The 25,596-nt window shown below is 49.8% G+C and overlaps 1 protein-coding gene across 2 annotated transcripts; it reads right to left on the bottom strand.

The window, feature by feature from the left end:
• Positions 1-410: 410 nt before the first annotated feature.
• Positions 411-24,438, bottom strand: GDAP1L1 (ganglioside induced differentiation associated protein 1 like 1). Of its 2 annotated transcripts, XR_009689944.1 has the most exons (7): positions 24,123-24,438; positions 16,850-17,042; positions 15,459-15,632; positions 10,191-10,288; positions 9,342-9,456; positions 1,067-1,734; positions 411-969 (listed from the first exon to the last, which is right to left on the bottom strand). XR_009689944.1 is itself a non-coding variant. In XM_061125853.1 (6 exons), the coding sequence occupies exons 1-6, from the start codon at positions 24,300-24,302 to the stop codon at positions 1,391-1,393; spliced, it is 1,104 nt and encodes a 367-aa protein (XP_060981836.1). In that variant the 5' UTR covers positions 24,303-24,438; the 3' UTR covers positions 411-1,390. The 2 variants fall into 2 exon arrangements, 1 of the variants encoding a protein (XP_060981836.1); XM_061125853.1 differs by having other exon boundaries at positions 411-1,734.
• Positions 24,439-25,596: the final 1,158 nt, after the last annotated feature.

Genomic DNA, 25,596 nt, shown 5'->3' with positions numbered 1-25,596 from the left:
TGGGTGAGACTCAGCAATTAAATTCTTATCCTTGAACCAAGATTGGAAGTCACCTGACCCTCTTGCATGACTGGGCCTTAAAATACTGGACAGGTGCTCTAATATCCTCTCATATCAGCTAAAACCTGGTCTCCCCAGCTCATGCCTTGGGCTCCCCCAAAGCCGTCAGTCATTTGTGAAATGGTCAAAAATGGAGACAGAGTCGGGAGAGTCAGAGTCAGAGTCTGAATGTTGTGTCTCTACCCCTCTAGCCCTGACCTCTGGAAATGAGAGCTAGATGGACAGCTCAGGTTTAGAAATGAAAAGCGGCGGCTCCTCCTGGATGCTTTATTGGGGGCTTTCAGTGGTTTTTAAGCATGAGGGGCAGTGACACCCAGACCCTTTCCCAACATGCAAAAGGCACAGGGAAGTGAGACGCCGCGGGGCTGGCAGCGTGGATGCAGAGACCCCCTGCGAGACATGGTGGGGCACGGAGGAAGCCCCGAGAGTGATGGGGGAGGCAGGCGTTGACGGAGATGGCTTTGGCAGAGGCAGGAGAAGGACCCAAGGACCCCATCCATCTCCAGACCCAACACTCCGGCCAGGGCTGAACTTCGAGAGAAGGTCAACATGGCTTTTACTGCAAGTCCACCTCAGATGGTGGGAAAACTCAACTCCAGGTGGGAGGAGGAGGATGGGATGGACGCTGCCTTCAGGAACTTCTGGTAAAGCCAGACCAAGCGCTCTGCTCAAATCAAGAGAGGAATGGGAGGGTGTGCTTGTGGCATCGGTCCAGATACAGCCTCTGGTTGGATGTCACGGCCTAGGCTTCAGCCAGTGCTGACTCAGTTCAGGTCCAGGAGAAGAATGAAGCCCCTAAGCCGATCTTCAGGGGTCTCCCATGCGGGTCTCTGGGTCTCCAGCCCCACCCGGAAGTACCGCTTAGAAGAGTCGAGTCTTGATGTCGGCTTTGTCCTGTGGAAGAGTTCCCTGGGCAAGAGGGAAGGGGAGGCGAGGGTCAGGCCCTCTGAGCCCCCAGCACCTCCCAGAATTTGGGCCCTGGTGAATGAAATGGCCTGGGACTCACCTCAGATCCCAACTAGTCCCCACAGTTCCATCTTGAGACCTTGAATCAAAACAAACAAAAGGCATTCGTGTTTTTGTTTTTCCTCTCTCTTTCCCACTCAATCTTTTTCTCCTTTAGTAGAGCCGTGGCCTCAACTCACGGCATTGACAATATCTCCTCCTAAACTATGGAATGTTTTCACACTGACTATAGAATTATTCCGAACAAGGGGTGGGAGGGGGCTGTCCAAGTGTTCGTGAGACGAGACGGTGGTTACCGAGAGCTCGTTGGGAATCACACAGCACAGAGACACCGACAGTCAGACACCAAGCCCGGGGCCTGGCTTTAGATGTATTTTTTCTTGAGGTACCAGTAGGCAAAGTAGCCCATCCCTCCCAGGGAGCCCATGAGGAAGGACGCCCCAAAGAAAGATGGCGGTTTCCGCTTGACCAGCCGGAACGCGTTGGGGATGACCGCCGACAGCAGAGTGGTGTGGATGTCACCCAGAACTTTCCGGAAGGCAAAGCGTTTCTGGACCCTCTCGAAGAAGGACTGCAGGTTGGGCCGGCTGCCGTCTTCCCAGTATTTCTTGGACAGTCCCAGGAATTTGAGGCGGTGCAGGGTGGCTCCCAGGAGGACATCCGCGAGGGTGAAGGCACAGCCGCAGAGCCAGAGCTCGCACTTCTGCCCTGGAGTGGAAGAGAAACAAGATGGCGGTGCGGCGGGCTCCCCTTCTGTCTTCCCATAACTCCCTTCTCTCTCATCACTTACACCTCTGGCTTCTGTCTGCCGGCCATAGTGTTTCCCCAAGGTCACCCACTTCTGTACTTCTTTCATGATTTTGGCCATATGCATATACTTCCTCTATTATTTGTTTTATTTTAACTCAGGTGACTTGTTAAATGCAAATATATGTATTTAGGGACTTTCCAGGTGGCACAGGGGTAAAAGAATCCACCTGCCAATGGAGGAGATGTAAGAGACCCAGGTTCGATTCCTAGGTCAAGAAGATGTATTTAAACTCTGGACTCACATATCACACTGCTTATTTTCCAGCTCTACTTGCCTGTTCACTGGGTGTTTCAAACTGGACAAGTCCAAAACTGAATTCCTGACCATCACCCCAAATCTACCACACTCACCCACACGTCAGTAACAGCACCTCTGTCCATTCAGTTATTCAGGCCCAACGCCTCATGCCATATTGAATTCTTCTCTTTGTTTCACACCCACATACACTTTGGCAGCAGTTCCCATCAACTTTATTTTCAAAAAACATCCAAAGTTGGGTGTTACCTCCACTGTTACCATCCTGGTCTTAACAACAATTATCTTTCGTCTTTGACTCCCTAGAGTCTATTCTCAGCACAATAGTCAGAGGAATCTTGTTAAACCTTAAGTCAGATCATGTCCTTCTCTCTGATCAAAGCCCTGTAATGACTTCCTGTCGTGGTCAGAGTAAAAGCTGAAGCCCTGGGCTTCCCTGGTGGCTCAGTGGTAAAGAATTTACTTGACAATGCAGGGGACATGCGATTGATCCCTAGTCTGGGATGATTCCACATGCCGCGAGGCAACTAAGCCTGTGTGCCACAACTGCTGAAGCCTGAGCACCTACAACCTGTGCTTCGCAACAAGAGAAGCCACCATGAGGAGCCTGCACACTGCAACTAGAGAGTAGTCCCTACTTACTGCAGCTAGATAAAGCCTATTCACTGCAATGAAGACCCAGTGCAGTCAAGAATTAATTAATTAATAATTTAAAACATTTTAAATGTGTATCTGGTGGTATGTTCCATGGGTCGCAGAGTCAGACACGACTGAGCATGTGTGCTGGTCATGAAGATGTGATAAGACACAGTGTCTTCCCTCAAGAGGTTCATGGTTTCATGGGAGGAGGAGCTAAAATGTAATGAAAGCTCTGAGCAAAAGTTTGTTCTTGACTATGGAACCTTCCAGATGCTAATGAGACATCTGAGGAGAGATGATGTGTCTGCAGTTAGAGGCACAGTTAGCGGCATCATCAAGGGCATGAGTGGAGACAGAGCTGAGAACGAGACCAAGGGCGGAGCTTTGGGGGCATCACGATTGAGATCTTGGGCAACACGAGGCAACCAGCAAAGCAGCATGAGAAGGAGCAGCCTATGGGGTGGGAGATGACCCAGGAAAGGGGGGTGCCCTAGAAACCAAGATAAGAAAGTGTGCCAGGGAGAGAGGGCTCAGCTGAGGTCAGATGCTGCCGGAAGGTCACAGAAGGGGAGGCTGATACTGCAGACTGCATTTGGCGGCTTCTGACCTTGACAAGAACAGCTGGAGGAGATGCTGACAATGAAAGCCTGGCTGGAGGGAGTCCAAGAGAGAAAGGGAAGAAGGGAAATGGAGATGTTGAGCAAAAGCCCCCCCTCCAAAGAGTTCTGCTGTGATGGGAAGGATACACCGATACTATGAGATGAGTCAAGAGTGTTTTCATAAGTTGGAAGAAAAAAAAAAAAAAACATGTTGATGGGAATGATTGAGCCAAGAGGGGAAGAGATGCTATACGAGAGAGTGGAGAGAATTACTGCTGTGGTTGTCCTTGAGTGGATGAGCGTGGGTGGCATCCATACACAGGGAAGGGACTGGGCTTAGCTAGTTCAAGAACAGTTCATTCTTGTTAGCAACAGGGAGTACCGCACCGTCTTTCAATACATCTAAGTTTCTAATTCTAAGTTTCAAATGTAAGATATCCACCCGAGAGAGAACAAGCGATGCCAATTAAACTACTGAAAACCTTCCAATTTCAGGGATGTTGACAAGTGATTTAACAAAGATGCATCTTAGAATCGATAAAATACAGTGTATGTATGGGCACTAAGACTGGGGGGAGGGTAGCATGGGGGTGAGTTGAGACTGAGGATGTGGGAGAAGCAGCTGGAGGGTTCAGGAGAAAGGCGAGGTAGTAAATCGTCATCTAGTGGGAGGCCTGGGGCAGCAGGAAGGCCATCTAAGGCTAGTGGTCCTGAGTTCAAAACGAGACCAGCCAGGGACTTCCCTTGTGGTCCAGTGGCTAAGACTCTGCATTTGCAGTGCAGGGGGCCCAGGTTCAATTCCTAGTCAAGGAACTAGATTCCACATACCACAACTAAGAGTTCGAATCTACAATTAAAGATACCACATGTGGCACCAAAGATTACATATGCTGTAACCAAGACTTGGCACAATTAAATAAATAATCATAAGAAAGAAAGAAAGATCAGCCACCACCCTTGTACATTTCTCCAGCCATGTTTAGGCTCTTGGGTATAGGCTGAATAGGTGGGGAGTTGGGTTTAACTAGGTCTGAGGTTTTGAAACCAGTTCGAATCCTGGGTTGGGAAGGTCTGTTGGAGAAGGGAAAAAGCTACCCACTCCAGTATTCTGGCCTGGAGAATTCCATGGACTGTATGGTCCATGGGGTCAACCTAGACATCATATTAAAAAGTAGAGACATTACTTTGCCAACAAAGGTCCGTCTAGTCAAAGTTATGGTTTTCCCGGTAGTCATGTATGGATGTGAGAGTTGGACTATAAAGAAACCTGAGTGCCGAAGAATTGATGCCTTTGAACTGTAGTGTTAGAGAAGACTCTTGAGGGTCCCTTGGACTGCAAGGAGATCCAACCAGTCCATCTTAAAGGAAATCAGTCCTAAATATTCATTGGAAAGACTGATACTGAAGCTGAACTCCAATACTTTGGCCACCTGATGCGAAGAACTGACTCTTTGGAAAAGACCCTGATGCTGAGAAAGATTAAAGGCAGGAGGAGAAGGGGCAAGAGAGGATGAGATGTTTGGATGGCATCACCAGCTTGATGGACATGAGTTTGAGCAAGCTCCGGGAGTTGGGATAGACAGGGAGGCCTGGCGTGCTGCAGTCCATGGGGTCGCAAAGAATCGGACACAACTGAGCGACTGAACTGAACTGAACTGAACTGAAGTTTTGCAAAGTGTGATGAAGTAGGAGAGGGATAAGGGAGCTGGAGGTGCAGACAAGGGGCTGCTAATAATGATGGATCAGGGAATTACTGCTGTGTAAGAAGAGGGGTAAGATCATGATCAGGGTGAGGGACAGTGAGAGGAGGAAGGACCAAGGGATGGAAGTGCCGGGGTACGCACTGGATGAGTGTAGACAGATTTGAGAACAGGACCACGGACTAAGCCGTGGGACACGCCAAGGTTTAGATATTGGGCAATGAGAGAAACTAGTGACGGTGCACGAGAAGGCACAGTCTGTGAGGTATGAGATGAACCAGGAGAGTGTGCTTTCGTTTCCTTAATCCACACATCAATCCAATCAAATAGGTGCTATTATCCCTGTTTCACAGGTGAGGGAATTTGAGGCCCAGAGAGGTTAAGTAACTTAGTAGAAGTCACATAGCTAGTAAATGGCAGAGCAGAGTGTGGATTCGAACACAGGCCATCTGGTTCCAGAGCCTGTGCTTATAACCACTGCATTAAGCTGCTTCTTTCTATGTGCAAATATGCACATCTGTATGTGTTTCTACAGACACACAATCCCCTTTCAATGGGTGCATTTTGATTTGGGTCTGTATGTGGACCTATGTGTCTGCAACCTGCATGGTGTGTATGTTTAGCTCTGTGAATGTCTGCTCAGATCTGTGCAGCTGATTGTGTATGTAGACATGTAGACAGCTGCACACATGGGTGTCTGTGTCCATGAAGTGGGCTGGGTTACCACATGCGTGAGTGAAGTGTACTCCCACGTGCATCTGTTGTTTGCCTGCAGACAGATGTTTGCAAGCATGTACATGTGCATTACTATTTAAGAATGTCCATTCCTGGGACTTCCCTGGTGTTCCACTGGCTAAGTCTCTGCACTCCCAATGCAAAGGGCCCGGGTTCGATCCTTGGTCAGGGAACTAGATCTCATGTGCCACAGCTAAGTGTTCACATGCAGCAACTAAAGATCTCGCATGTGGTAACAAAGATCAGGGATCCTGCATGGTGCAACTAAGACCCAGTGCAGCCAAATAAATAATAAAATAGAAAGTCTTTCCATAAAGAAGAGAGAAAATAAACCAGTGGTTGGACTTCCCTGGTCGTCTAGTGGTTAAGAATCTGCCTGCCAGTGCAAGGGACATGGGTTCAATCCCTAGTCCCGGAATATCCCACATGCCATGGAGCAATTAAGTCCGTGCATCACAACTACTGAACCCACAGGCCCTAGAGCCCCGGAGCTGCAACAAGAAAAGCCACCGCAGTGAGAAGCCTGTGCACAGCAAGTAGTGAAAGCCCACTTGCAGCAATGAAGACCCAGAGCAGCCAAAAACAGCTAATTAATTAATTAAAAAAACCCCAGTGGTTCCCAAAGTGGAGAAGGAAGTGGGGGGCAAATTAGGGGTATGGGATTAAGAGATGCAAGTTACTATGTGTGCAAATTACTATGTATGTAATAGGATATACTGTATAGCACAGGCAATTATGGCCATTGCCCTGTAAAGACTTTTGATGGAGTAAAATCTGTAAAAATACTCAGTTACTATGCTGTATACTTGAAACTGACTTCCCTGGTGGCTCAGAAGGTAAACTGCCTGAAACTAATATAATGTTACTTGAAACTAATATAATGTTGCAGATCAACTATACTTCAGCTTAAAAAGAAAAAGAAAAAATATGCCTAAGATTACTTTATACTTATCTCTTTTGTGGAGCCCAATTTTCTTCCCCTTGAATATAGGCTGTATTTAATGACTGGCTTTGAATGAACAGAATGTGGCAGAAGTGACAGAATGACTTTCAAGGGTAGATCATAAAAGATAATGTGGCTTCTGCTGCTTCTATCTCTCTGGGGTCACTCACTCGGGAAAATCAGGTGCCATGTTGTGAAGAAACTCAAGCAGCCCTAATATGAAGCCTACATAGGAACCGAGGTCTCCTGCCATCAGCCACTGAGGAACTGGGACCTCTAGTCAAGACCCATGTGAATGAGACATCTCCGATCCTTCAGCTCAAAGTGTTGCAGCCCCAGCCAACAGCTGGACTGCAGCCTGCATCATGCAACCCCAAATTAGAACCACTCAGCCAAGCTGCTCCAAAATTCCTGATTCACAGAAAAATGTGTGATATGACAAAAGCTTTTTGTTTAAGCTGCTGAGTTTGGGAACAGTTTGGTATAAGCAATAAATAACTAATAAGCAGGTCTCAATGCATCTTTCTCTCTCCACCATCCTCTACATGACATTATCCAATTCTATAACTTGAATCACAACATATGTGGGAATTCCCTGGGGGTTCAGTGGTTAGAACTCTATGCTTTCGTTGCCAAGGGTGTGGGTTCAATCGCTGGTCAGGGAACTAAGATCCTACAAGCCACATGGCCAAAATAAATAAATAAATAACAAAACCAAAAAAGCCATGTATATGCTGAAGACTCGCAAATCTCCATCTCCAAATTCTGACCTCTCCTTTGAAAGTCAGACTGGAATATCTAATAGCTTATGTGACACGCCCTCTTGGGTGCTGCAAAAGCATCTCAAACTTACTGTGTCCCAAACTGAACTCTTGGGTCCCCCTTGCCCATATCAGGAAATGGTATCATCAGTAACTCAGACAAAGACCTCAGAAGTCCTCTTTGATTCCTTTCTCCCCTCTTACTCCCCACCCCTCCCCCCACACCCTCAACCTTTCAGCAAGTTCCTGCCCATTTTGATCTCCAAAATACCTCTCCAGTCTTTCATCCCTTCCCATCTCCACGGCCACCTCAGTCCTAGCCACCACCATCTGGGTGGTGGTGATCTGCGTTTCTGTCTCCCTTAAAACCCAGTAAAAGTAAAATCAGAACACTTCACCCTGAGTAGCCTGCAAAAACAGCCACAAATTCCTCCCATTCTTGCAGGCGCACCCATTTACAAAGGCTTTACTGATCCTGCCACCAAGAGGCAGAATCCAACCCTCCACCCGTTAAATCCTAGCTCTGCTGTGTCACTTGCTTTAGTCAATGAGGCTTTAGTCAATGTGGCACAAGAAGATGCTTAACATGTGTTTGCACACTGGGTCTCTGCTCTGTTGCTGCTCTCGGAATCCCTGTGACCATCATTTGGCTTAGTCTTGCTTAGCCTTCCCAATGATGGGCAACATGTAGTCCAGCTAAGTCCACTGGCCCCTGAACACTCTTCCATAATAGCCCTTCTCCAGCACCCTGTCAGATAGAAATGAGAAAATTTCTTCTTGAGGTATCAGGTTGGTCAAAAAGCTCATTCAGGTTTTTCCCTAACATCATGTGGAAGAATCCAAATGAACTTTTTGGCCAACTCAACATATATTCTTTTTACTCATTTAGCCATACTGTGCTTTTTTTGTAGAAAGGATTTATGACAGTTGGTCTCAGCATGCATGACAATGTCCCTATTTAGGACTTTAGGTACCTGTGTGTGCCTTGCACTTGGAGCCTCAGCTGTGAAATGCTGGACGAACATTGGACCCACCAAGATGGAAGCTGTTCTCGCCCTAACTATGCCATTTAAGAGCTGTGTGACCTTGAGCAAGTCACGTTACCTCTCTGAGCCTCAGTTTTCTGATCTGAAGAATGCACATGTCTTTAGCTGTCACATGTAATTAACTAGTTTGTTCTAAACACTGTGCTGAGTGCTTTTCACTATTTAAAGAGTTCAACAGGATGGAGTTAGGGTTTTAAAGTGTACTATTACCATCCTATTTTGGGCTTCCCTGGTGGCTCAGAGGTAAAGAATCCACCTGCAGTGCAGGAGCCACAGGGGATGTGGTTTGATCCCTGGGAAGATCCCCTGGAGGAGGCCATGGTAACCCACTCCAGTTTTCTTGCCTGGAGAATCCCATGGACAGAGGAGCCTGGCAGGCTACAGTCCATGGGGTTGCAAAGAGTCAGATAAGACTGAAGTGACTGTGCATGTGCATACATATCCTCTTTTACAGATGAGGAAACTGAGGCTCCAATAGGGAAAGAAACTTGTCCAAGTCACACAGTACAGGCAGCAAACCTGGAACCCTAATCTGACTCTGTCTGACTCTACACCAGTCTTTTATTTCATGCAATGTCTCAATATCTCTCTCTTCTTCCCATTTTATAGACAGGGAACTGAGGTCCAGGGAGGTGAAGTACCTGGCCCAGGGCCATTCACCTAGCAAGTGGCCAACCTAGGACTTAAACCTAGGTTTTCTGACTCCATGGCCCGTGATCCTAACCACCTGGATAGTCCTCTGAGATCTTTGGGGAAAGATGATGAGACATAGACAGGGTGGGCTGGGTGAGCTCCAGCACTCACCTACCCCAGAACCGGCACCCACCCTCGTTCTCAAGCTTCCTCTTCTCCAGCTCAGCCTCTATCTGGTCCAGCACCATGGCCAGCTCCCCCAGGATCTTCTTCAGGTAGCTCACGTCATCATGTTCCAAGATCTTGGCCTGTGGGCAGGACAGGCAGGAGCTAGAGGAGCTGAGTTGGCTTCAATAGGGCAAAGATGACCAGGGATGGGAAGAATCTTGGTCCAACCCCCCTTCTGCAAACCCAGTCTCCAAATAATTCCTCAAGTGTATTGGATACCCCAACATTACAAACCATCCTCATCTGCTGCTCACAGCAGTCTGGTGAGCTTAGCTGTCCTGACCAGACCCCTTTCATGGGTGTAAAAGCTGGTCGATAGTGGCTCACAGCTGCCCCTTCTCCAGAGAATTGCTTTCGGCCAAAAAGGAGTTTCCAAAAAATACTTGAGAAATACTTGTGCCAATGGCTAATATGGGGGTATAAAAGTCTATCCCTTTGTTCAAGGTGACTTTGTGGTATCCTTTAAGCTCCAGATCAGGTGAACTTAGCTCCTTCTTCATTCCTAACCCATCCTTACTGGAGTCTCCTTAAAGCACTCCCTCAATACTACATTTACCCAAGAATCTCAGTACAAAGCTCTGCTCTTAGAGATACAACTGAATTCATGAGGAAAGGGAGGCTCCAGGGGCACATTGACTTGCTCAAGGTCAAAGAGCCAGTATATGACAGAGGAGACAGGATTGGAAAAGCAAGCAGGTGGTTTTCCCATTTCAGGTCATCAAATGATTTCTACTTAGAATAAGCTCCTCCCAATTCTTCTCTTCCATGGAAAAGATGGTGGGAGAGGGGAATGAGCAGGCCTAAGGGCACTCACCATGAGCTTCTTCTGTTTAGAAAGGTAGGGCTCAGATAGCTGGGGCTCCACTTCATGATCTAATTTCATGAGGTCTGTGGTGGCATTGGCTAAATGTCCTGGGGAGAAAATAGAAAAGGTCCCATTCATCTGACGCCTGGTGCTTTTCCTTTCCCTTCCCCCACACAACTTGGAATAGGTCCCACTCAAATACTAGTGTGCGAAGTAACAATATCAACAGGCATAACTAGCAGACACTATGTCACTTCAGGCCAGGACATAGGGATGGATGAGATGCCTTCCTGCCTTAGGCTCAGGCTAGTGGGAGAGACAGACCCTTAAGAGACATAGCATGGCCAAACTCTAATGAAGAATGAATGGATGCTGTGGGACCCAGAGGGCCACCTGTCTAGAGCATAAGGTATCAAGAAACCTCAAGGAGGATGAGACTCTGGGGGATGAGTAGGAGTTTGGCCAGAAATGAATATCACCCTAAACCTGGACAAGCTCCTATTTCAGTTACATTTCCCCACCCCTTTCTATAGTGAAGAAACAAGTTCAAAGAGGCTAAATAACATAACATACTAGTAAACAACAAGTGGAGATTTTGAAGCTGAATCTGTCTGATTCTCAGTCTGGTGCTCACTCACTGTAACCTACAAGGAAAAGCTTGTTCAGTTAAACAAATGAAAAATCATAAGAGAGCTTGGTATCCACTTCTAGCAAGGGAACTTCCCTGAAGATATAGGGACACACTGACCATGTTTTCTGGGAAAGCTGGCTTTTTAAAGATGCCAAAAAGGCCAGAGTGATGGAACATGGGTCAGTGATGGAACTCAAGGCAGCACCGTGAGAATTATTCTTAATGGGTGAGAGAAACTGTCCTATAATCTACCTTAAAAAGTCTAACTGTGAGCCGTAGGTTTTACAAGGGGAGGTGGAAAGATTAAGTGGGATAAGATCCTGCATGGGAACGGTTTACATGTGTGGGGTAGAATTTCTCCAGAATTCTTAGCCAGTGAGCCTGAGACATAGTGGGTCAGGTGGTGTGCAAACCTGACCTGCCCTCTCCTCTGAGCCCCAAGTCCATTTGGACATCTCTTGGGCTCCTCAAACTCATTCTCACCCACCCAACCCCATCAGCTTCTCTGCTCCACCTCCTCCTTGTTTGCATACTCCCCAGACTGAAGCACTAAGCCAAGCCAGATGCCTGGGTGTGCACGTGTGCTAAGTCACTTCAGTCTTGTTTGACTCCTTGCAACCCAATGGACCATAGCCTGCCAGGCTCCTCTGTCCATGGGGTTCTTTAGGCAAGAATACTAGAGTGGGTGGCCATGCCCTCCTCCAGGGGATCTTCCTGACCCAGGGATCGAACCTGCATCTCTTATGTCTCCTGCATTGGCAGGTGGGTTCTTTACCACTAGCACTACCTGGGAAGCTCAGATGTCCAGGGGTTGTCCTCACTCTGCCTTCTCTTTCCTCCCCAAACCAAATCTGTCACAGTTTCCGTTGATTTTCCTATTTAATCTTTCTCACATTTAACTTCTCCCTTTCATTTTTCTGACTCTCCTTTAATTCAGGTCCCCCTTCCCCCACTGACCTCTTTCCTGGATGCTGTGACCTACCCCCGGTCACCTGTACTCTTTCCCCTCCAAGCCCTTCTTCCTGGTTCTGCCAGAGAGATCCTCCTCAAACACACACCTGACTATGGCACTCCAGCCGAAAACTCATCTACTGCTCCTCACTGCCCTCAGAAAATGTTCAAGCTCTTCAACTTGCCTTAAAAGATGCAGCAGGATCACCCCCTCTTCCCTTACCAACTCCATCTTCTTCCACTGAGTTCCCCCAACTGCCTCTATCCCCGTATGGTAACATTTCAACCCCTCCAAATGCTTGATACTCAAGGAATGTCCAGATCATTCCAAACCTCTAGGCCTTTGCTCTGACTGCTTCTTCTTACTGGAAGGGCCTTCTCCTGTATTCCTGAAACTCCCTTTCCAGATCCAGCTCAAGATTACCTCTTCTATGAAGCCCTTCCTGATCCTCTTGGAGGTCTCTTTGTCCTCCAGCGTATGCTGTACAGATTTCCACCAGAGAATCCAAGCACATTAATTAGCTGCCAGTGCACAAATCTATTCACATTGCAGTCTATGTGAAAAGTGCCCCCTGGATTTGTGCAGTGCACAACATGTACTGCTGTACATGGAGATTTTGATGCCAATGTACTAATCTCTGGATGTACGTGTCCTCCACTGGAATCTGAGTCTCTGGGGAGCAGTGAATGTATCTGATTCATCTCTGTTCCCTTAAAACTCAGCACAGGCCTGGCGCAGAATAGTAGTTTATGAATGAATGAATGGTATAGAATGAGAAAATAAATGAGTGACTGCAATTGTTCACCTTCTGCCCTCTGAGGTTTCACTGTCCACCATCCCATCTCCTGGCTTGATAGCAGCAAGCACACTTCCCAGATCTTTCAGCTATGGGGCTATATTAAGTCTCATTGATGTTTTATGAGTTTGAAGTTCAAGGACAGCATCTTCTCCTCTTGCCAGTCACCCAGGGCTGCCCATGTGGCTTTCTTTAGACTCCAGGGGGGCAGACTAGGCCAAGGAAAGACATTTGACTAATTGGGATGGGGGAGGGGTCACTGCAGGATGACTTCTGCATCCTGTGAGGTCCTTCCTCTCTCCCTCAGCTGGGCTGGAGCCTTGAGATCCTCTCTGCACCCCAGTGCCTTCTAGGTACCTTCAAATAACTCGGGACAGGATAGGGGAGCACCTCTATCTTTCAGAAGCACTTAGGAACTCCTTCCACCTAGTCCAGACCAGCATCATTGCTCACCTAGATGACAGTCAGGGCCCTTTAACTGTCCCACCCACTCTTCTTTCTGTTGAATGATTTTTATAAAATGCAAATCTGATCCTGTCACTTTCCACCACTGTTTCTCTGCTGCTCTTCAGATAAAATTCCAATTCTGCCAGTCCTACTCCCTAGATTCACACCAGGACCACACCTACCCCCATTGGGCTATATACATAAACCCCATTAAGTGTCCTTCGGTTTCACACCATGCCCTCTCTTATCCCTTCACCCAAAAGGATTCTCTCTTTTACTTCCCTTTCCAGTTCCTGGTCATCCTTGAATATTGCTGCCTTCCAGAAGCCCTCCACGACCCCAGGGGCTGGGATGGGCATCTTCTTCAGCCCTAACCTCTGTGTTCCCTGATCAGAACACTGACTGGTACTAGAAAAGAAAAATTTAAATCAATTAGTCCTGAACAGACTATACATGCATACTTGCTTAAGAATTCAAGCAATATTAAAGAATGTACAGAGAAAAGTAAATCGTTCTTCTCTCAATCTACAGTCCCTTAGTCCTGCTCCCTTAATCTTCTCATGCATCCTTCCAGAAATATACTTTGTGTTTGCAAGCACTTGTGTAGCCACTGGACCCCCTTTTACATATATAAATGATAGTGCATCAGATGCTTCACTTTCTTCCTCTTTACTGATATGTCTTAGAGAGCATTCCATATGCCTATTATTTTTTTTTTTCTTTTTTAATTTTTATTATTATTATTTTTTTTTTTCCCAGTGGGTTTTGTCATACATTGATATGAATCAGCCATGGATTTACATGTATTCTCAATCCCGATCCCCCCTCCCACCTCCCTCTCCACCCGATTCCTCTGGGTCTTCCCAGTGCACCACCATATGCCTATTATTTTTTAACAGCTGCACAATATTCCATTGTTTTTAAGAAATAGAATTTATCTACCTAATCCCCAAATCATGGGCAACAAGGTTATTTCTCCGATGACTCAATGGGTAAATAATCTGCCTGCCAATGCAGGAGACACAGGAGACTCGGGTTCGATCCCTGGGTTGGGAAGAACCCCTGAAGAAGGAAATGGCAAACTTGTCCAGTATTCTTGCCTGGAAAACCCCATTGACAGAGGAACTTGGGAGGCTATAGTCCACAGGGTCACAAAGAGTCGGACATGACTAAGCACGCATACACATTCACACATTCATTTCCCCAGATCATGGACAACTAGGTTATCTCCAGCTTCTTGCTATTAGCTCCTATGCAGCAATGCATATCTTTGTACATATTTCTTTGGCTCACACATCCAACTGTCATTGCAGGACAATCTCCAAAGGTGTGGGCCTTTTAATATTCGATACAGCGTGCCAGACTGCTCTCCTGAGAGGTTGTTCAATGTACTGAGTCCTGCATTGTAATTTCCTGGTCATCTGTCTTTCTGCTTCCAGGAAACTATGACCCTGGGAAGGTAGAAGCTGTGACATTCTCTTTCTGTCTGTCTGTCCAAGGCCTGGGTCATAGAAGACCTCAAAAATGTTGTTGATTCACTGGGGACAGGACAATATAGACACATCCTGGGTCTTGTTCAGGGGCACTCTAAAAGGATGAAATCAAGTTCCACAACCTGCTTCACCTTCAGACATGAGCCTTGTTTCCTTGAGAGGAAGTGACCATTTACCAAGCATCTATTTACTTAGGCTCGTCACACTTCCTCTGTGTATAGGACACCATGGTGTCTGCATACAGCCTGGAACAAAGTCTGTAAGCAGTTGTTGATGGATGATCTGATTTCATCCAACCTTTATTTACTGAGTACTGAAAAAAAAAAAAAGAAAGGATAACATAGGCTATGGGCACATTCAAGCTGGCAGTTACAACAATACCGGGTGATGGACGAATCAGAAATCAGAGACTCCACTGGGGGCCTTGCAATATCTGGGCAGTCATCTTTGGTGATGCCAGCCCTAATGTCACTCAATGCCCTGGGCTGCCAATCCCAGGTGTCTGGGGCTGGGACGCCTTTGGAAAGGTGTCCAAGCTCCCATGGACAGACAAGCCTCTGGGGCTATAGCCTAATAGCCTCTGTATGGGATAGCAGGACAAGAGGAGGGGGCAGGAGAGGGGGACAAAAAAGAGGGACTTTCTTGTCCAGAGATGGAGAGAGATGTTCAGTTCAAAACAGGGTGAGTGAGATGGAAAGCCAGAGAGAGAGAGAGAGACAGACCCAGAGTGAGAGATAGAGAACTGAGCAGAGAAACAGACACAGGGATGGAGAGAGATATCCACGGGGCAGAGGAGAGAAGGAGTAAAAAGAGGAGAAATAAAAGGAAGAAAGTGAGTAAGAGACACAGAAATAGGAGGAAGAGGAGGAGGAGCGAGGATTGGGTTTATAGGGAGGAGGAGGGCGAAGCCAACTTTACCGGAGGGTCCGGTGGCCCCACCCCCGAGCCCGGCACTCACTGCGGATCTCGGCCGTGGCGTACTTGGGGATCATGGAGTCGGTGGTGAGCTCGGGGTGCAGAATGCAGCCATGCGTGTAGGCGTCCATGGGCAGCGCGTCTAGCAGCTCGCGGTACTGCAGCACCCGCGCGTGCTGGGGGCTGCCCGCCTCCGGCATTAGCGCCACCACGTGCTCTGCGGGGCACAGTGCGGGGCTGGGGAGGGGATGGAGGGCCCAGTGTTGGGCCTCCCGCCCCCCTGCTTCAGAGAGGCCAGCCTCTGGCACCACACCCCCCAACCGCAGCATCCTGGAACCACGAATTATCCAGCGGTCTGGTGCCCACTCCCTCTCCTTGACTTCCCACGTAATGCTAGTGGTAAAGAACCTGCCTGCGAATACAGGAGATATAAGAGATGCTGGTTCAATCCCTGGGTCGGGAAGATCCCCTGGAGGAGGGCATGGTAACCCACCCCAGTATTCTTGCCTGGAGAATCCCACGAACAGAGGAGTCTGGCCGGCTACAGTCAATGGGGTCATACAGAGTCGGACATGACTGAGTGACTAACACTTTCTTGGGCCCACCCTCTTTCCTTGACTCGAGATAAAGTCCTTACCAGGCTAACACGGGATCCCAGTGTGGTCCTGCCTGCCTACCTCTCTTCAAGGGAGCCCTACCAGACTGTCCTTCGAGGGACAGCTCCTCACCTGCCCGGACTTGTTTCCAGGTGGGGGTCTAGGCCTAGTGTTGCCAGACTTGGTGAGAAGTTGGAATCCTGGATGTTTGAAACCGAAACAGCCTTGGTTTTTAAATGTTGGCAACTAGTTCATATTTAAAAAAAAACAAAAACAAAAACAAAACACTGCGCATCTGGGCCTGCCTCTGCCATGGGGACTGAACTCCTGAACTTGAGCAGGGCCAGAGGGAGGGAAGGAGACAGGGAGGGGGCGGAGGAGGACTTTGGGGCGTTCTGAGGCGCTGGGCCCTGCTCACCTCTAGAAAGGTCTCAGATATCTGAGCCTGTCTCCAGGGTCCCCGAGAGTCTGTTGGTCCTGACAATGCTTACAGGGTTTCAGGGTCCTGCCCGAGCCCTGGCCTCTCTGGGAGATCTGGGTCCTGTCTGTGGGGACTTCGAAGGGGGTCTGGGCCCTGCTCGAGCCTGGGGGATCTCCGGAGATTCTGCAGCCGAGTCTGTGACTCCTGAGTTCCCGGGAGGAGGCTACAGCCCCAGTGCTCCAACTGGGTGTCCCCGGGGACCTGCGGGTCCTGGGGGTGCGGTATCTGAGCCCGGCCTGTAATCCGTGGTTCCTTGTCGGGGAGACCAGGCCTGGGTCGGGGGTGGCGGGGGTGGGGGTGGGTCCCCAGGCTTTCCAAGCTTCCGGGGTGCTGTCTGGGCCTGCGTGGCTGCCGTACCTCCCGTGAACGTGCGCTCCACGTAGTCGATGATCTGGTCGTAGTCGCTGATGATGTTGTCGCGGTGGATGATGACGGGCACCTCCTCGCCCAGGTTGAGCCGCATGAACCAGGGCTCCTTGTGCTCGCTCTGCGGCAGGCTCACGTCCCGCTCCTCACACGCCAGGCCCTTCTCGGCGATCACCAGCCGCACCTGCGGGCGCCAGGGTCAGAGCGGGGAAGGCGGGCGGACACACGGGGACCCTCTGCCCCGGTGGGGCGGGGTGTGCGGGAAGAGGAGTCAGAGGTCACACATCGGAGGGGACACTGTTGCTGGAACCCATTCCTGGGCCCCTGGGGCACAGCAGAGGGTGGGGTACCTCCCGGGGGCCTGGTGCCTGGTGGAGGGAGGAAGACAGCTCCGCCCTGGGGACCAGGGGCAGTGCTATGGTTAAGGACCTGGGTGTTATAGCTGGAAGTAGCTGGGATAGGATTTCTGGCTCTGCTGTGTGAGTTTGGGCAAATTCCTTACACTTTCTGGGCTTCAGGGTTTTTGTTTGTTTGTTTGTTTGTTTTTTGCAGAATTGAAGTATTAACAGTAGTACCAACGCAATGTCTGGTACATAGAAAGCACTTAATTCATGAGTCTCATTATCAGGATTGGACTCTCAGCCTGGCCTCCCAACATGAATCTGGCCAGGAAATTTGCAGGATTTCTCATCATCATCATAATCAAGAGCAAAATTTCTCAAATGATTTGAGAAATCTAAAGTGAGGTGAAAAGAATTTGCTGACATCAGCCTAGCCCTTTATTGTCCCCAAACACCTTCTGATCTGGTTGTTGGATGCTCACGGCAGCCTTTCGTAGCTGGGCAGAGCAGGGACCATCTCCCTGTTTTTCTTGATGAGAAAATTGCCCAGAGAGGGCAAATAACTTACTCAAATCCACACAGCCACTTTGGCAGTAGACCTAAAACTAGAAGGTTCCTGACTCCCAGACTAGTGTTCTCTGCCCCATGGGCTCCTTCCAGGGAGTCCTGGACCTGCCCTCTCCGGAATCTTTCTCTAAGGTTCAGAGGGTCCCAGACTGGAGCTGGTAGATGCTAATGGAGAGTTTTGAGGCTAGCTTGCTCCTGATCCAGCCCAACAGTTCTGAGTTGGGAGATGGTTAATAATCACCTAGTCCAACTGTCCCCTCCCTGAGAACTGAGACTCAGAGAGAAAGCTGGGCTTGTCCAAGGTCCCCCAGCAAAAAGATGGCAAGATCCACACCTACAAGCTCTCCCTACTTCTGACTCCAGCCCAGGAGAAAGAGAAGGCATCTGGAGAGAGGCACAGGTCTCTTCTGGTAAAGCATTGATGACCCCCATCCATAGCTAGGTGGTATCTCCTGATCCTGGGTGTCCCCAGTCTTCCTCCCAGATGCCAAGAGGTAAGCTCCCAGAAGAGGCAACATGGTGTTATGGTCAAAACACTGAGCTGCGTGCCAGACTGTGCCAATTCAAGTCCCAGCTCTAGCATTTAATTGCTGGACGGCTTGGCTTTACAAGTAGCTCTCCATCTGTGTGCCTCAGTTTCCTCACTTGTTCAGTGGAAGTCTCACGAGTAATTTCCTCAGAGGGTTGTTGTGAGGATTAGATAAATTAGTCCCTGTGGAACAGTGCCTGGCATATGGTAGGGGTAATGTGTGTCTTGGCTCCTTGAATTAGACTAGGTTTTGGAGGCAGACAGACCTGAACTTGAAGCCTGACTCTGCTGCTTATTTGCTATGTGACTTTGGGCAAGTCGCTTGACTTTTCTGATCCCTAGCTTCTGTGAAATGAGGAATGTATTCTACTCCTTCAAGGCTGGCAAAAGGTTGAGGTGGAATGACGGGGATAAAGTGCCAGTGTGGGAGGTTAATACATGGGTTCCAAAATCACTGTTAGCGCCCCACCCCCCCCCACACACACACAGACTGCCCTGCCCGGCACTCCTGGCTGATGTCTTAGAGTACTTAGAGCCCCACCCTCACAGCTGACATGAACAACCCCTTCTGTGTGCTGGACTGTGGGGAGGGAGAGGTAGTCAGCCCTTGAGCCCCTAGCCCTCACCCAGACTCATTTGCGGCAGCAGCCAAAAGCAGGGCCTGCGGGTGGGATGGGGAGGCAGGGACTCAGGTCCTCAGCCTGGCTCTGCCACAGCAAGGCTCTGTGACCTTAGAACTACTGCTGCCCCTCTCTGAACCTCCTTTTAATTGTTAGTAAAATGAAAGGGTGAACTCTGTGTTCTCAGAGTGCCCTATAGCCCTGCTTTGAGCTGATGCTACATCAGATCCTGCGGGAGACAGGGCTGGCCCTGCCCTCCTCAGCAGAGGGTGGGAACTGCTGGTTCTAAGGTGGGGAGGGGACTGCGGCAGAGGGAGCACCAGGGTGGCATTTGTTAGATCTAGCCGTGTGAGTGTGTGTGCGTGTGTCTGACTGGCAGCTGTGTAAGGGAGCAAATGTCTGTGCATGTGTGTGCACGAGTGTGCGTGGGTATGGATACAAATAAGTGTGAGCATCCAGTCTTGTGTGAGCATGTGTACATGAGTGTGGATGAGTGTGTGTGCCCATGTGTATATGTGTAAGTGTGAGTGGACACGAAGGAAAGCATTTATATGTGTATCTTTGAGCTCATGGGTGGTGCCCGTGCCCTGTAGGAGCTTCAGGGCAGTCGAAGCTGGAGTTCAGCTGGAACCCAACCAACCCATTCCCCTCCAGCCCATCCTGGCAGGCTCCGCCGGGCCATCCAGCCTCTGGGTCAGGCTGGGATCTCTGGATGTATGGAAACAGAAGCTAAATCAGGCCTTTGCCCTTGGCAGGTCCAGACATTTGATGGTGCATCCTGGTAGGGTGTCTGCTCCCAGGGCCCTGCCCTTCAACTTCAGTGAGGATGCCTAGGGTGGGACTCCTGCCTGGGAAGGGGACTACTTTTAGAGGAATGACAGTCCTGCTTGGAGCTGCTTCAGGGTCACGCTGGCAAGCAGCCAAGGAGACTTTCTCCTTTAGCTGTGCTGCAGGCCACAGCCATGTGCCATTCTGCGGGGGAGGAGAGTGTGGGAGGAAGCCAGGCCCGGGGGAAGGGCATGCAGCCATCAAGGCCATCTGCCATCTCCACCTCTTGGAGGCTGGGTCAGACTTAGGTGGTCACCACTCAGTGTGACCAGGCATCAGCCATCTCTGGGCAAACTGTCTCCCCTGTGGGTGCCTGGAATTCACCTGCTGGTGCCTCACTGTCGTGGTTAGGCACTGTCCCCCCTCACCCAGGCCCTTGAACAAATGGTGGTGGGCTGGGTTGGTGTCTCTGTCCAGCCACTTAGCTGCTGTGTGACTTTGTAAAAGACACTTGGAGTCTCTGAACCTTAGTTTATTGGCCTCAAATACTTTTTTGAAAAAATTAATAAGCTTTATTTCTTAGAGCAGTTTTAGGCTTACAGAATCAAATGCCTTTTAATATAACATCGTAAAGCTTACACATGAGCCCTTTTTCAGCACTTATTTACTGAATGCTTATTCTGTGCCAGGGCTTGTTCTAAGTGCTCGAAACTCAGCAGGGGACAAAACAAAGGTAACCGCCCCCGAGGAGCTGACATTCTATTGGGTACAGACAGAAGACGAGCAGTTAGAATGAGATAGTGTGGCAAAAGATAGTTCATTGGGGAAAAAAGGAAAAAAGTAGAGCCGGGTAAGGAGAATTGGGGGTCCAGGGCATTTAAAATAGGGTGATCCAGGGGCTTCCCTGGTGGTCCAGTGGTTAACAATCCTCCTACCAGTGCAGGGGATACAGGTTCGATCCCTGGATGGGGAACTAAGATCCCACATGCCGTGGGGCAACGAAGCCCACACGCCACAACTAGAGTGCCTGTGTCGAAATTACTGTGCCTGCCTTCAGTAGAGTCAGTGCTCTGCAACAAGAAAGAAGCCAGGGCACCACAGCTGGAGAGGCCCTCGCACCGTAACGAAGACCCAGGGCAGCCCAAATAAAAAACAATAGAGTGATCCATCAGGGCAGGCCTCTCTGAGAAGATGACACTTGAGCAAAGAACAAAGTGAAGGGGTAGTTCAGTGATCTGAGGAAGAGAGTTCCAGGCAGAGGGGACAGCCCGTGCAAAGGCACTGAGGTGGAGATGTCTGAAATTTTTGAGAAATGGTGAGATGGCCAGGGTGACTGGAGCAGGATGTATGGGAGAGGGAGGAGAGGGGATCAAGAAGACTCGTGCACAGGGGCTTTTAATGGAGATTCCTAGACCCAGGGGTCTATGAATAAAATCAGGGAGTCCTTGAACTAGGATGGGAAAATTACAGGTTTATTTTCAGTCATCTCAGGCTGACACTTAGCATTCTCTTCAGTTATGAGTGTAGGCGACAAAGCATGGTAGTGTTAGCAGTGCCTGCAATATTGTCACCACTAGGAATCAGATACTGTCATCACTTCACAGTTGCCGCAGTTATAACTGTCATGACTTCATCATTACAGTAGTTATCAGTCCTGCCACTCGATCGTGTGATATGGTGGGTTAATACAGAAACACATATTATTATGTAATAAATTTGTTTTGGAAAATATGTCAATAGCTGTGCTTCGGTAGGACTGGTTTTCCTTCTAATCTAATTCTCCTTTGTATTGATGTTACTCAGTGAAAAACACTATTCTGAGAAAACTTCATAGGCTTCCCCCGATTGATGAGGGTTCCACGACCAGGCAAGGTTAGATCCTGCAGGAGGGCCTGAGGTCATTATGACAACTCTGGCTTTTTCCCAGACGGACTTGGGAGCCACTGCAGACTTCTGAGCAGAGGAGTGGTGGGCTGTGCAGTCCTCGCCTGCGGAACTCCTGGGAGTGGGGGTGGAGGTGGTCCATGGCCAAGGGCAGCAGGGACAGGGCTGGGGTGCCGGTGCCCAAGAGCTTGAAATGCAAGGCCAGAGAGGCAGGTAGAGGCCATTTACCTGCCTTCTTCCATGTCTGGGAGGGCCCTCTGGGAACTGCTGTGCATACAGGCAGGGACCTCTAGGACTGATGGGAAAGAAGGCAATGCTAAGCTGCTGCTGTGTGCCTGACACTTAACACGTGTCCATGTCCTCTGAATCCCCCAGAAATCCTGCAGAGCCAAATGCAAATGTCCCCCTTTCCAGAGGAGGATATAGAGGCATAGAGAGGTGAAGTGACGTGTCCAAGGTCACACAGCCGGTGAGCACCCAAGATGAAACCAGAAGCCAGGACCATCTGACTGCACAGCCCAAGAGTTTTCTGCCAGGCTACCCTGCCTCTAGAACCCACCAAGGGCACCTGGGCAAGGAGAAGGCCCTGGTAAGAGAGGCAGGAGAATGCCTTGGTCAGAGGCTTGGTCACAAATGGGATTGCAGTGGGTGGTCCCATCCTCGACTTAGGGGGCAACTTAGCCCTGAGCTCATCCTGAATAAGAAATACTCAGGAGGCTTCCTGGGGAAATGGTGATGGGAGGTGCCACTGCCAACTTCCTGTCCAGTCCTGGACACTGGGGCTTGGCTCCTGAGGTTCTGGGGGAGGAGGAGATCCTGGCATCTGGAAGTGGGTCTGACTCATTCCCAAATCCCCAGCAACTTTATCGAGCTTGGCGTGCAGTAGGTGTTCAGCACACATGTATATAATTTATGGACGAGTCCCCGCGTGACCTTGGTTAACTCCATCTCCTCCTTACCTAACACTTTAGTGATATCATTATCAACAGAGCCCTGGTCTCGTGCCAGGCACTGCTCTCAGCACTTTTTGTGCATCATCTCATTTCACCATCACAAATAGCCTTCTGTAGAAGGTACTGCCATTAGCTCCATTTTACAGATTATAAGACTGAGGCTTTGGGGGAGGCAAAATGACCTGCCAAAAACTCCATGGTGAATTATTGGGGAAGATGGCTCTTCTGCTGGGGACTGTCTGGCCTCAGAGTCTCTGTACTTTAAACTCGGAACTACTCAAAGGAGAGTCAGTGGACCAGCTTCATCAGCATCACCTGGCAGTCTGTTAGGACGCAGCATCTTTGACCCCACTCCAGATCTACTGAATCAAAACCTCTGAGGTGGGACCCAGTGTTCTGTGTTTGAAACAGTAATGTATGCTCACCTGTGACTAATGCCAGTGTGGAGCAGGACTTAGCGACTGAACAAGTGTGAAACTATAAGCTGTAACACCTTTTCAACAACCCTCTCAGCAACCCTGAGAAGGGGCTGCAATTAGAGGAAATAGCTATAATTGTTATTAACATCCCATTTCCCAGATGATGAAAACTGAGCCTGAACCCCAAAATCAAACCAAAGACTGGTTCCAAGGCCATTTCTCTTTAAGGCATCTATTTCTCCATCTGGGAAATACGTGAGTGGAACAGAAGGATCTTCCAGGGAGAAGTGGAAGGGTCAGGCAATGGGTGACCCTTAGGCTCCACCAGGACCCGGCTGCTGGGACCTGGCCATGGTGCTGAATTTGTGCCTCATAGGGAGGACAGCCCAGGGTTGGAGATTGCGCCCCTAGAGGTGCCCGGGTCTTACAGGCACGGTGTTCGGACCTCACCCCCAGAAAGCGGGAACCCCGATAACTTAACACCGGGCTGGATTCCCAACCACCTTCCTGCTCCCCTGAGTCTGAGAGAGGGCCGTGGGGTTGTCTGTGCCTTTAAGAGCCGCAAACACAGATCTTATGGGCCGAGCTGAGGTTTGGGGAGATGGGTTAACTCGTAGCTTCTCAGCTCAAAATTAGAGGGGATAAGGGGAGGGCTAGGGTCAGACCCTTCAAACCCCAGTCAGAAGACGGCCCCCGGGCGGACAGAGAGGCAGGGAAGCTTTGACCCGAGGCCTGTGGTATCGGGATAGCAGCGCAGAGGGCAGGCCTGCGATGGGACTGGGGCTGGAGGCTGGACCCCAGGAAGCTCTCCTCCCCCTCCCCGCAGCAGCCGCCCCCTCCAACAGGCCGCCTTCCCAGCAGTGCCCATTCCCTTCCTCTTGCCTTTGTCTCTCTTCTCAGCCCTCCAACAGACTGGGTCTTTCTGGGAGGGAAAGAGGCAGAATGTCTGTGCCTAGGATGGGAGACGGTGCTCCTGGGGCCCAAGACAAGGCCAGTCCCCGGAGGGCAGCCCAGCGTCCCCCGTCCTCCAGGCCCCCTCGTCCTCCAGGCTCCCCCCCACCAACCCCAGATTCTACCCTCCAGTCTCTGAGCAGATCTTCAGATCTTTAAACCCTCCCGGGTCCCCTCCCCCAAGTCTCCTAGCCGCGGGGCGCATCGGGTTCCCCGGCTCCCTCCTGGCTACCTTCTGCGAGCTGAAGGACTGGGTCCAGTGGTACAGAACCAGGCTCTCCTTGGGCCAATGGGCGTGGCTGGCCGCTTCGGGTGCGTCGGGGGCCTCTGCCGGCTTCGCAGCATCGCTCTCCAGCGCCGAGATGGGCCACCAGCTGCAGTTGGTGGGGGTCAGGTTGTTGGGGGTCGCCATGACAGCCCGAAATCCGAGGGAGGAAAGCAGGAGGCTTCGGCGGCGGCGGCGGCTCTCTCTCGCCCAGCATCACATGGCCTCGCGAGCCTGCCCCTCTCCTTCGCTCGCGCGCTCCCTCCCTTCCCCGTGAATGTCATTACTCACTGGGCGCGGGGGGAGGGGCGAGGGGATCCCGGGAGCTCACTCCCTCCTCCTCCCCTTGGCCCGCCCCTGGCCCGTGTCGGAAAAGCCGTCAGTCGCTCAAGCTCGGTGGAAGGGCGCGAGGCGCCGTAGGAAAGTGGACCATGCCCCCAAGTAGCTCCAATCTGGCCAGTCACCTGCCGAAGATTCCACCATTGCAAACGCATTCTGCCTCTCAATCTTCTAAAAGGCAAATGGGACCGCTGGGATTATAGGAATCCATTCCTTTTATCAATTAAAGTCTGGAAATAGCTGGTTTCTCTTTGAAGCTGTTGTTTTCTAACTTTTCTCCAGAAGGACCTTTAAGGGTTAAAGGGAACACATTATGATCTATTGAACAAACACTTACATAGCACTTCCTGTGTGTCCAGACTCTTGTCCTAAAGGCTTTTCAACCATCTATTCATTTAACCATCACAATAATCCTATTAGTTTCATTTTATAAACAGAGGAGGAAACTGAGGCACAGAGGGTCTAGGTGACCTTGGGCAAGGTCACCTAGCTAGCAAGTGGTGGAGTTGAGATCCAAACCCAGCTTAGCAGCTCCAGTCTCTGATTTTAGCCATAAGGTCATTATCTGACATTAATATAAAGGACAGCAGAGCAAGCATTTATCAACCCAAGTAATCTACATGCATCAGCTCATTTCATCTGCACAGTAATCATTTTTCCCAGGTGAGGGAGGTGAGGCTCAGAGGCATCAAGTCATTGGTCCAAGGTTACATCTTCACCCTAAAAGACTGAAGCATAACTAGAGAAGCCCTGTATTGGCTTTGCTGTCACATGATTTACCCTAAACATTCATGGGTGTGTGCATGCTAAAGTCGCTTCAGTCGTGTCCAACTGTGTGACTCCATGGCTGGTAGCCCACGTCTCTTCTGTCCATGGAATTCTCCAGGCAAGAATATTGGAGTGGGTTGCCATGCCCTCCTCCAGGGGATCTTCCTGACCCTGGACTTGAACCCAAGTCTCTCACATCTCCTGCATTGGCAGGCGGGTTCTTTACCACTAGCACCACCTGAGAGGCCCAAAATTCATGGAACTTTACATAAAGTTCCCTAATATATTCTTGCTTGCCTTGCTGTATTTTATTTATCATTGAGCAAATAGATGC

The sequence above is a fragment of the Dama dama genome, chromosome 23 (genome assembly GCF_033118175.1).
Source record: "Dama dama isolate Ldn47 chromosome 23, ASM3311817v1, whole genome shotgun sequence".
In the NCBI taxonomy this organism is placed as follows: Eukaryota; Metazoa; Chordata; class Mammalia; order Artiodactyla; family Cervidae; genus Dama; species Dama dama.
This window is presented reverse-complemented; position numbering and strand designations above follow the sequence as displayed.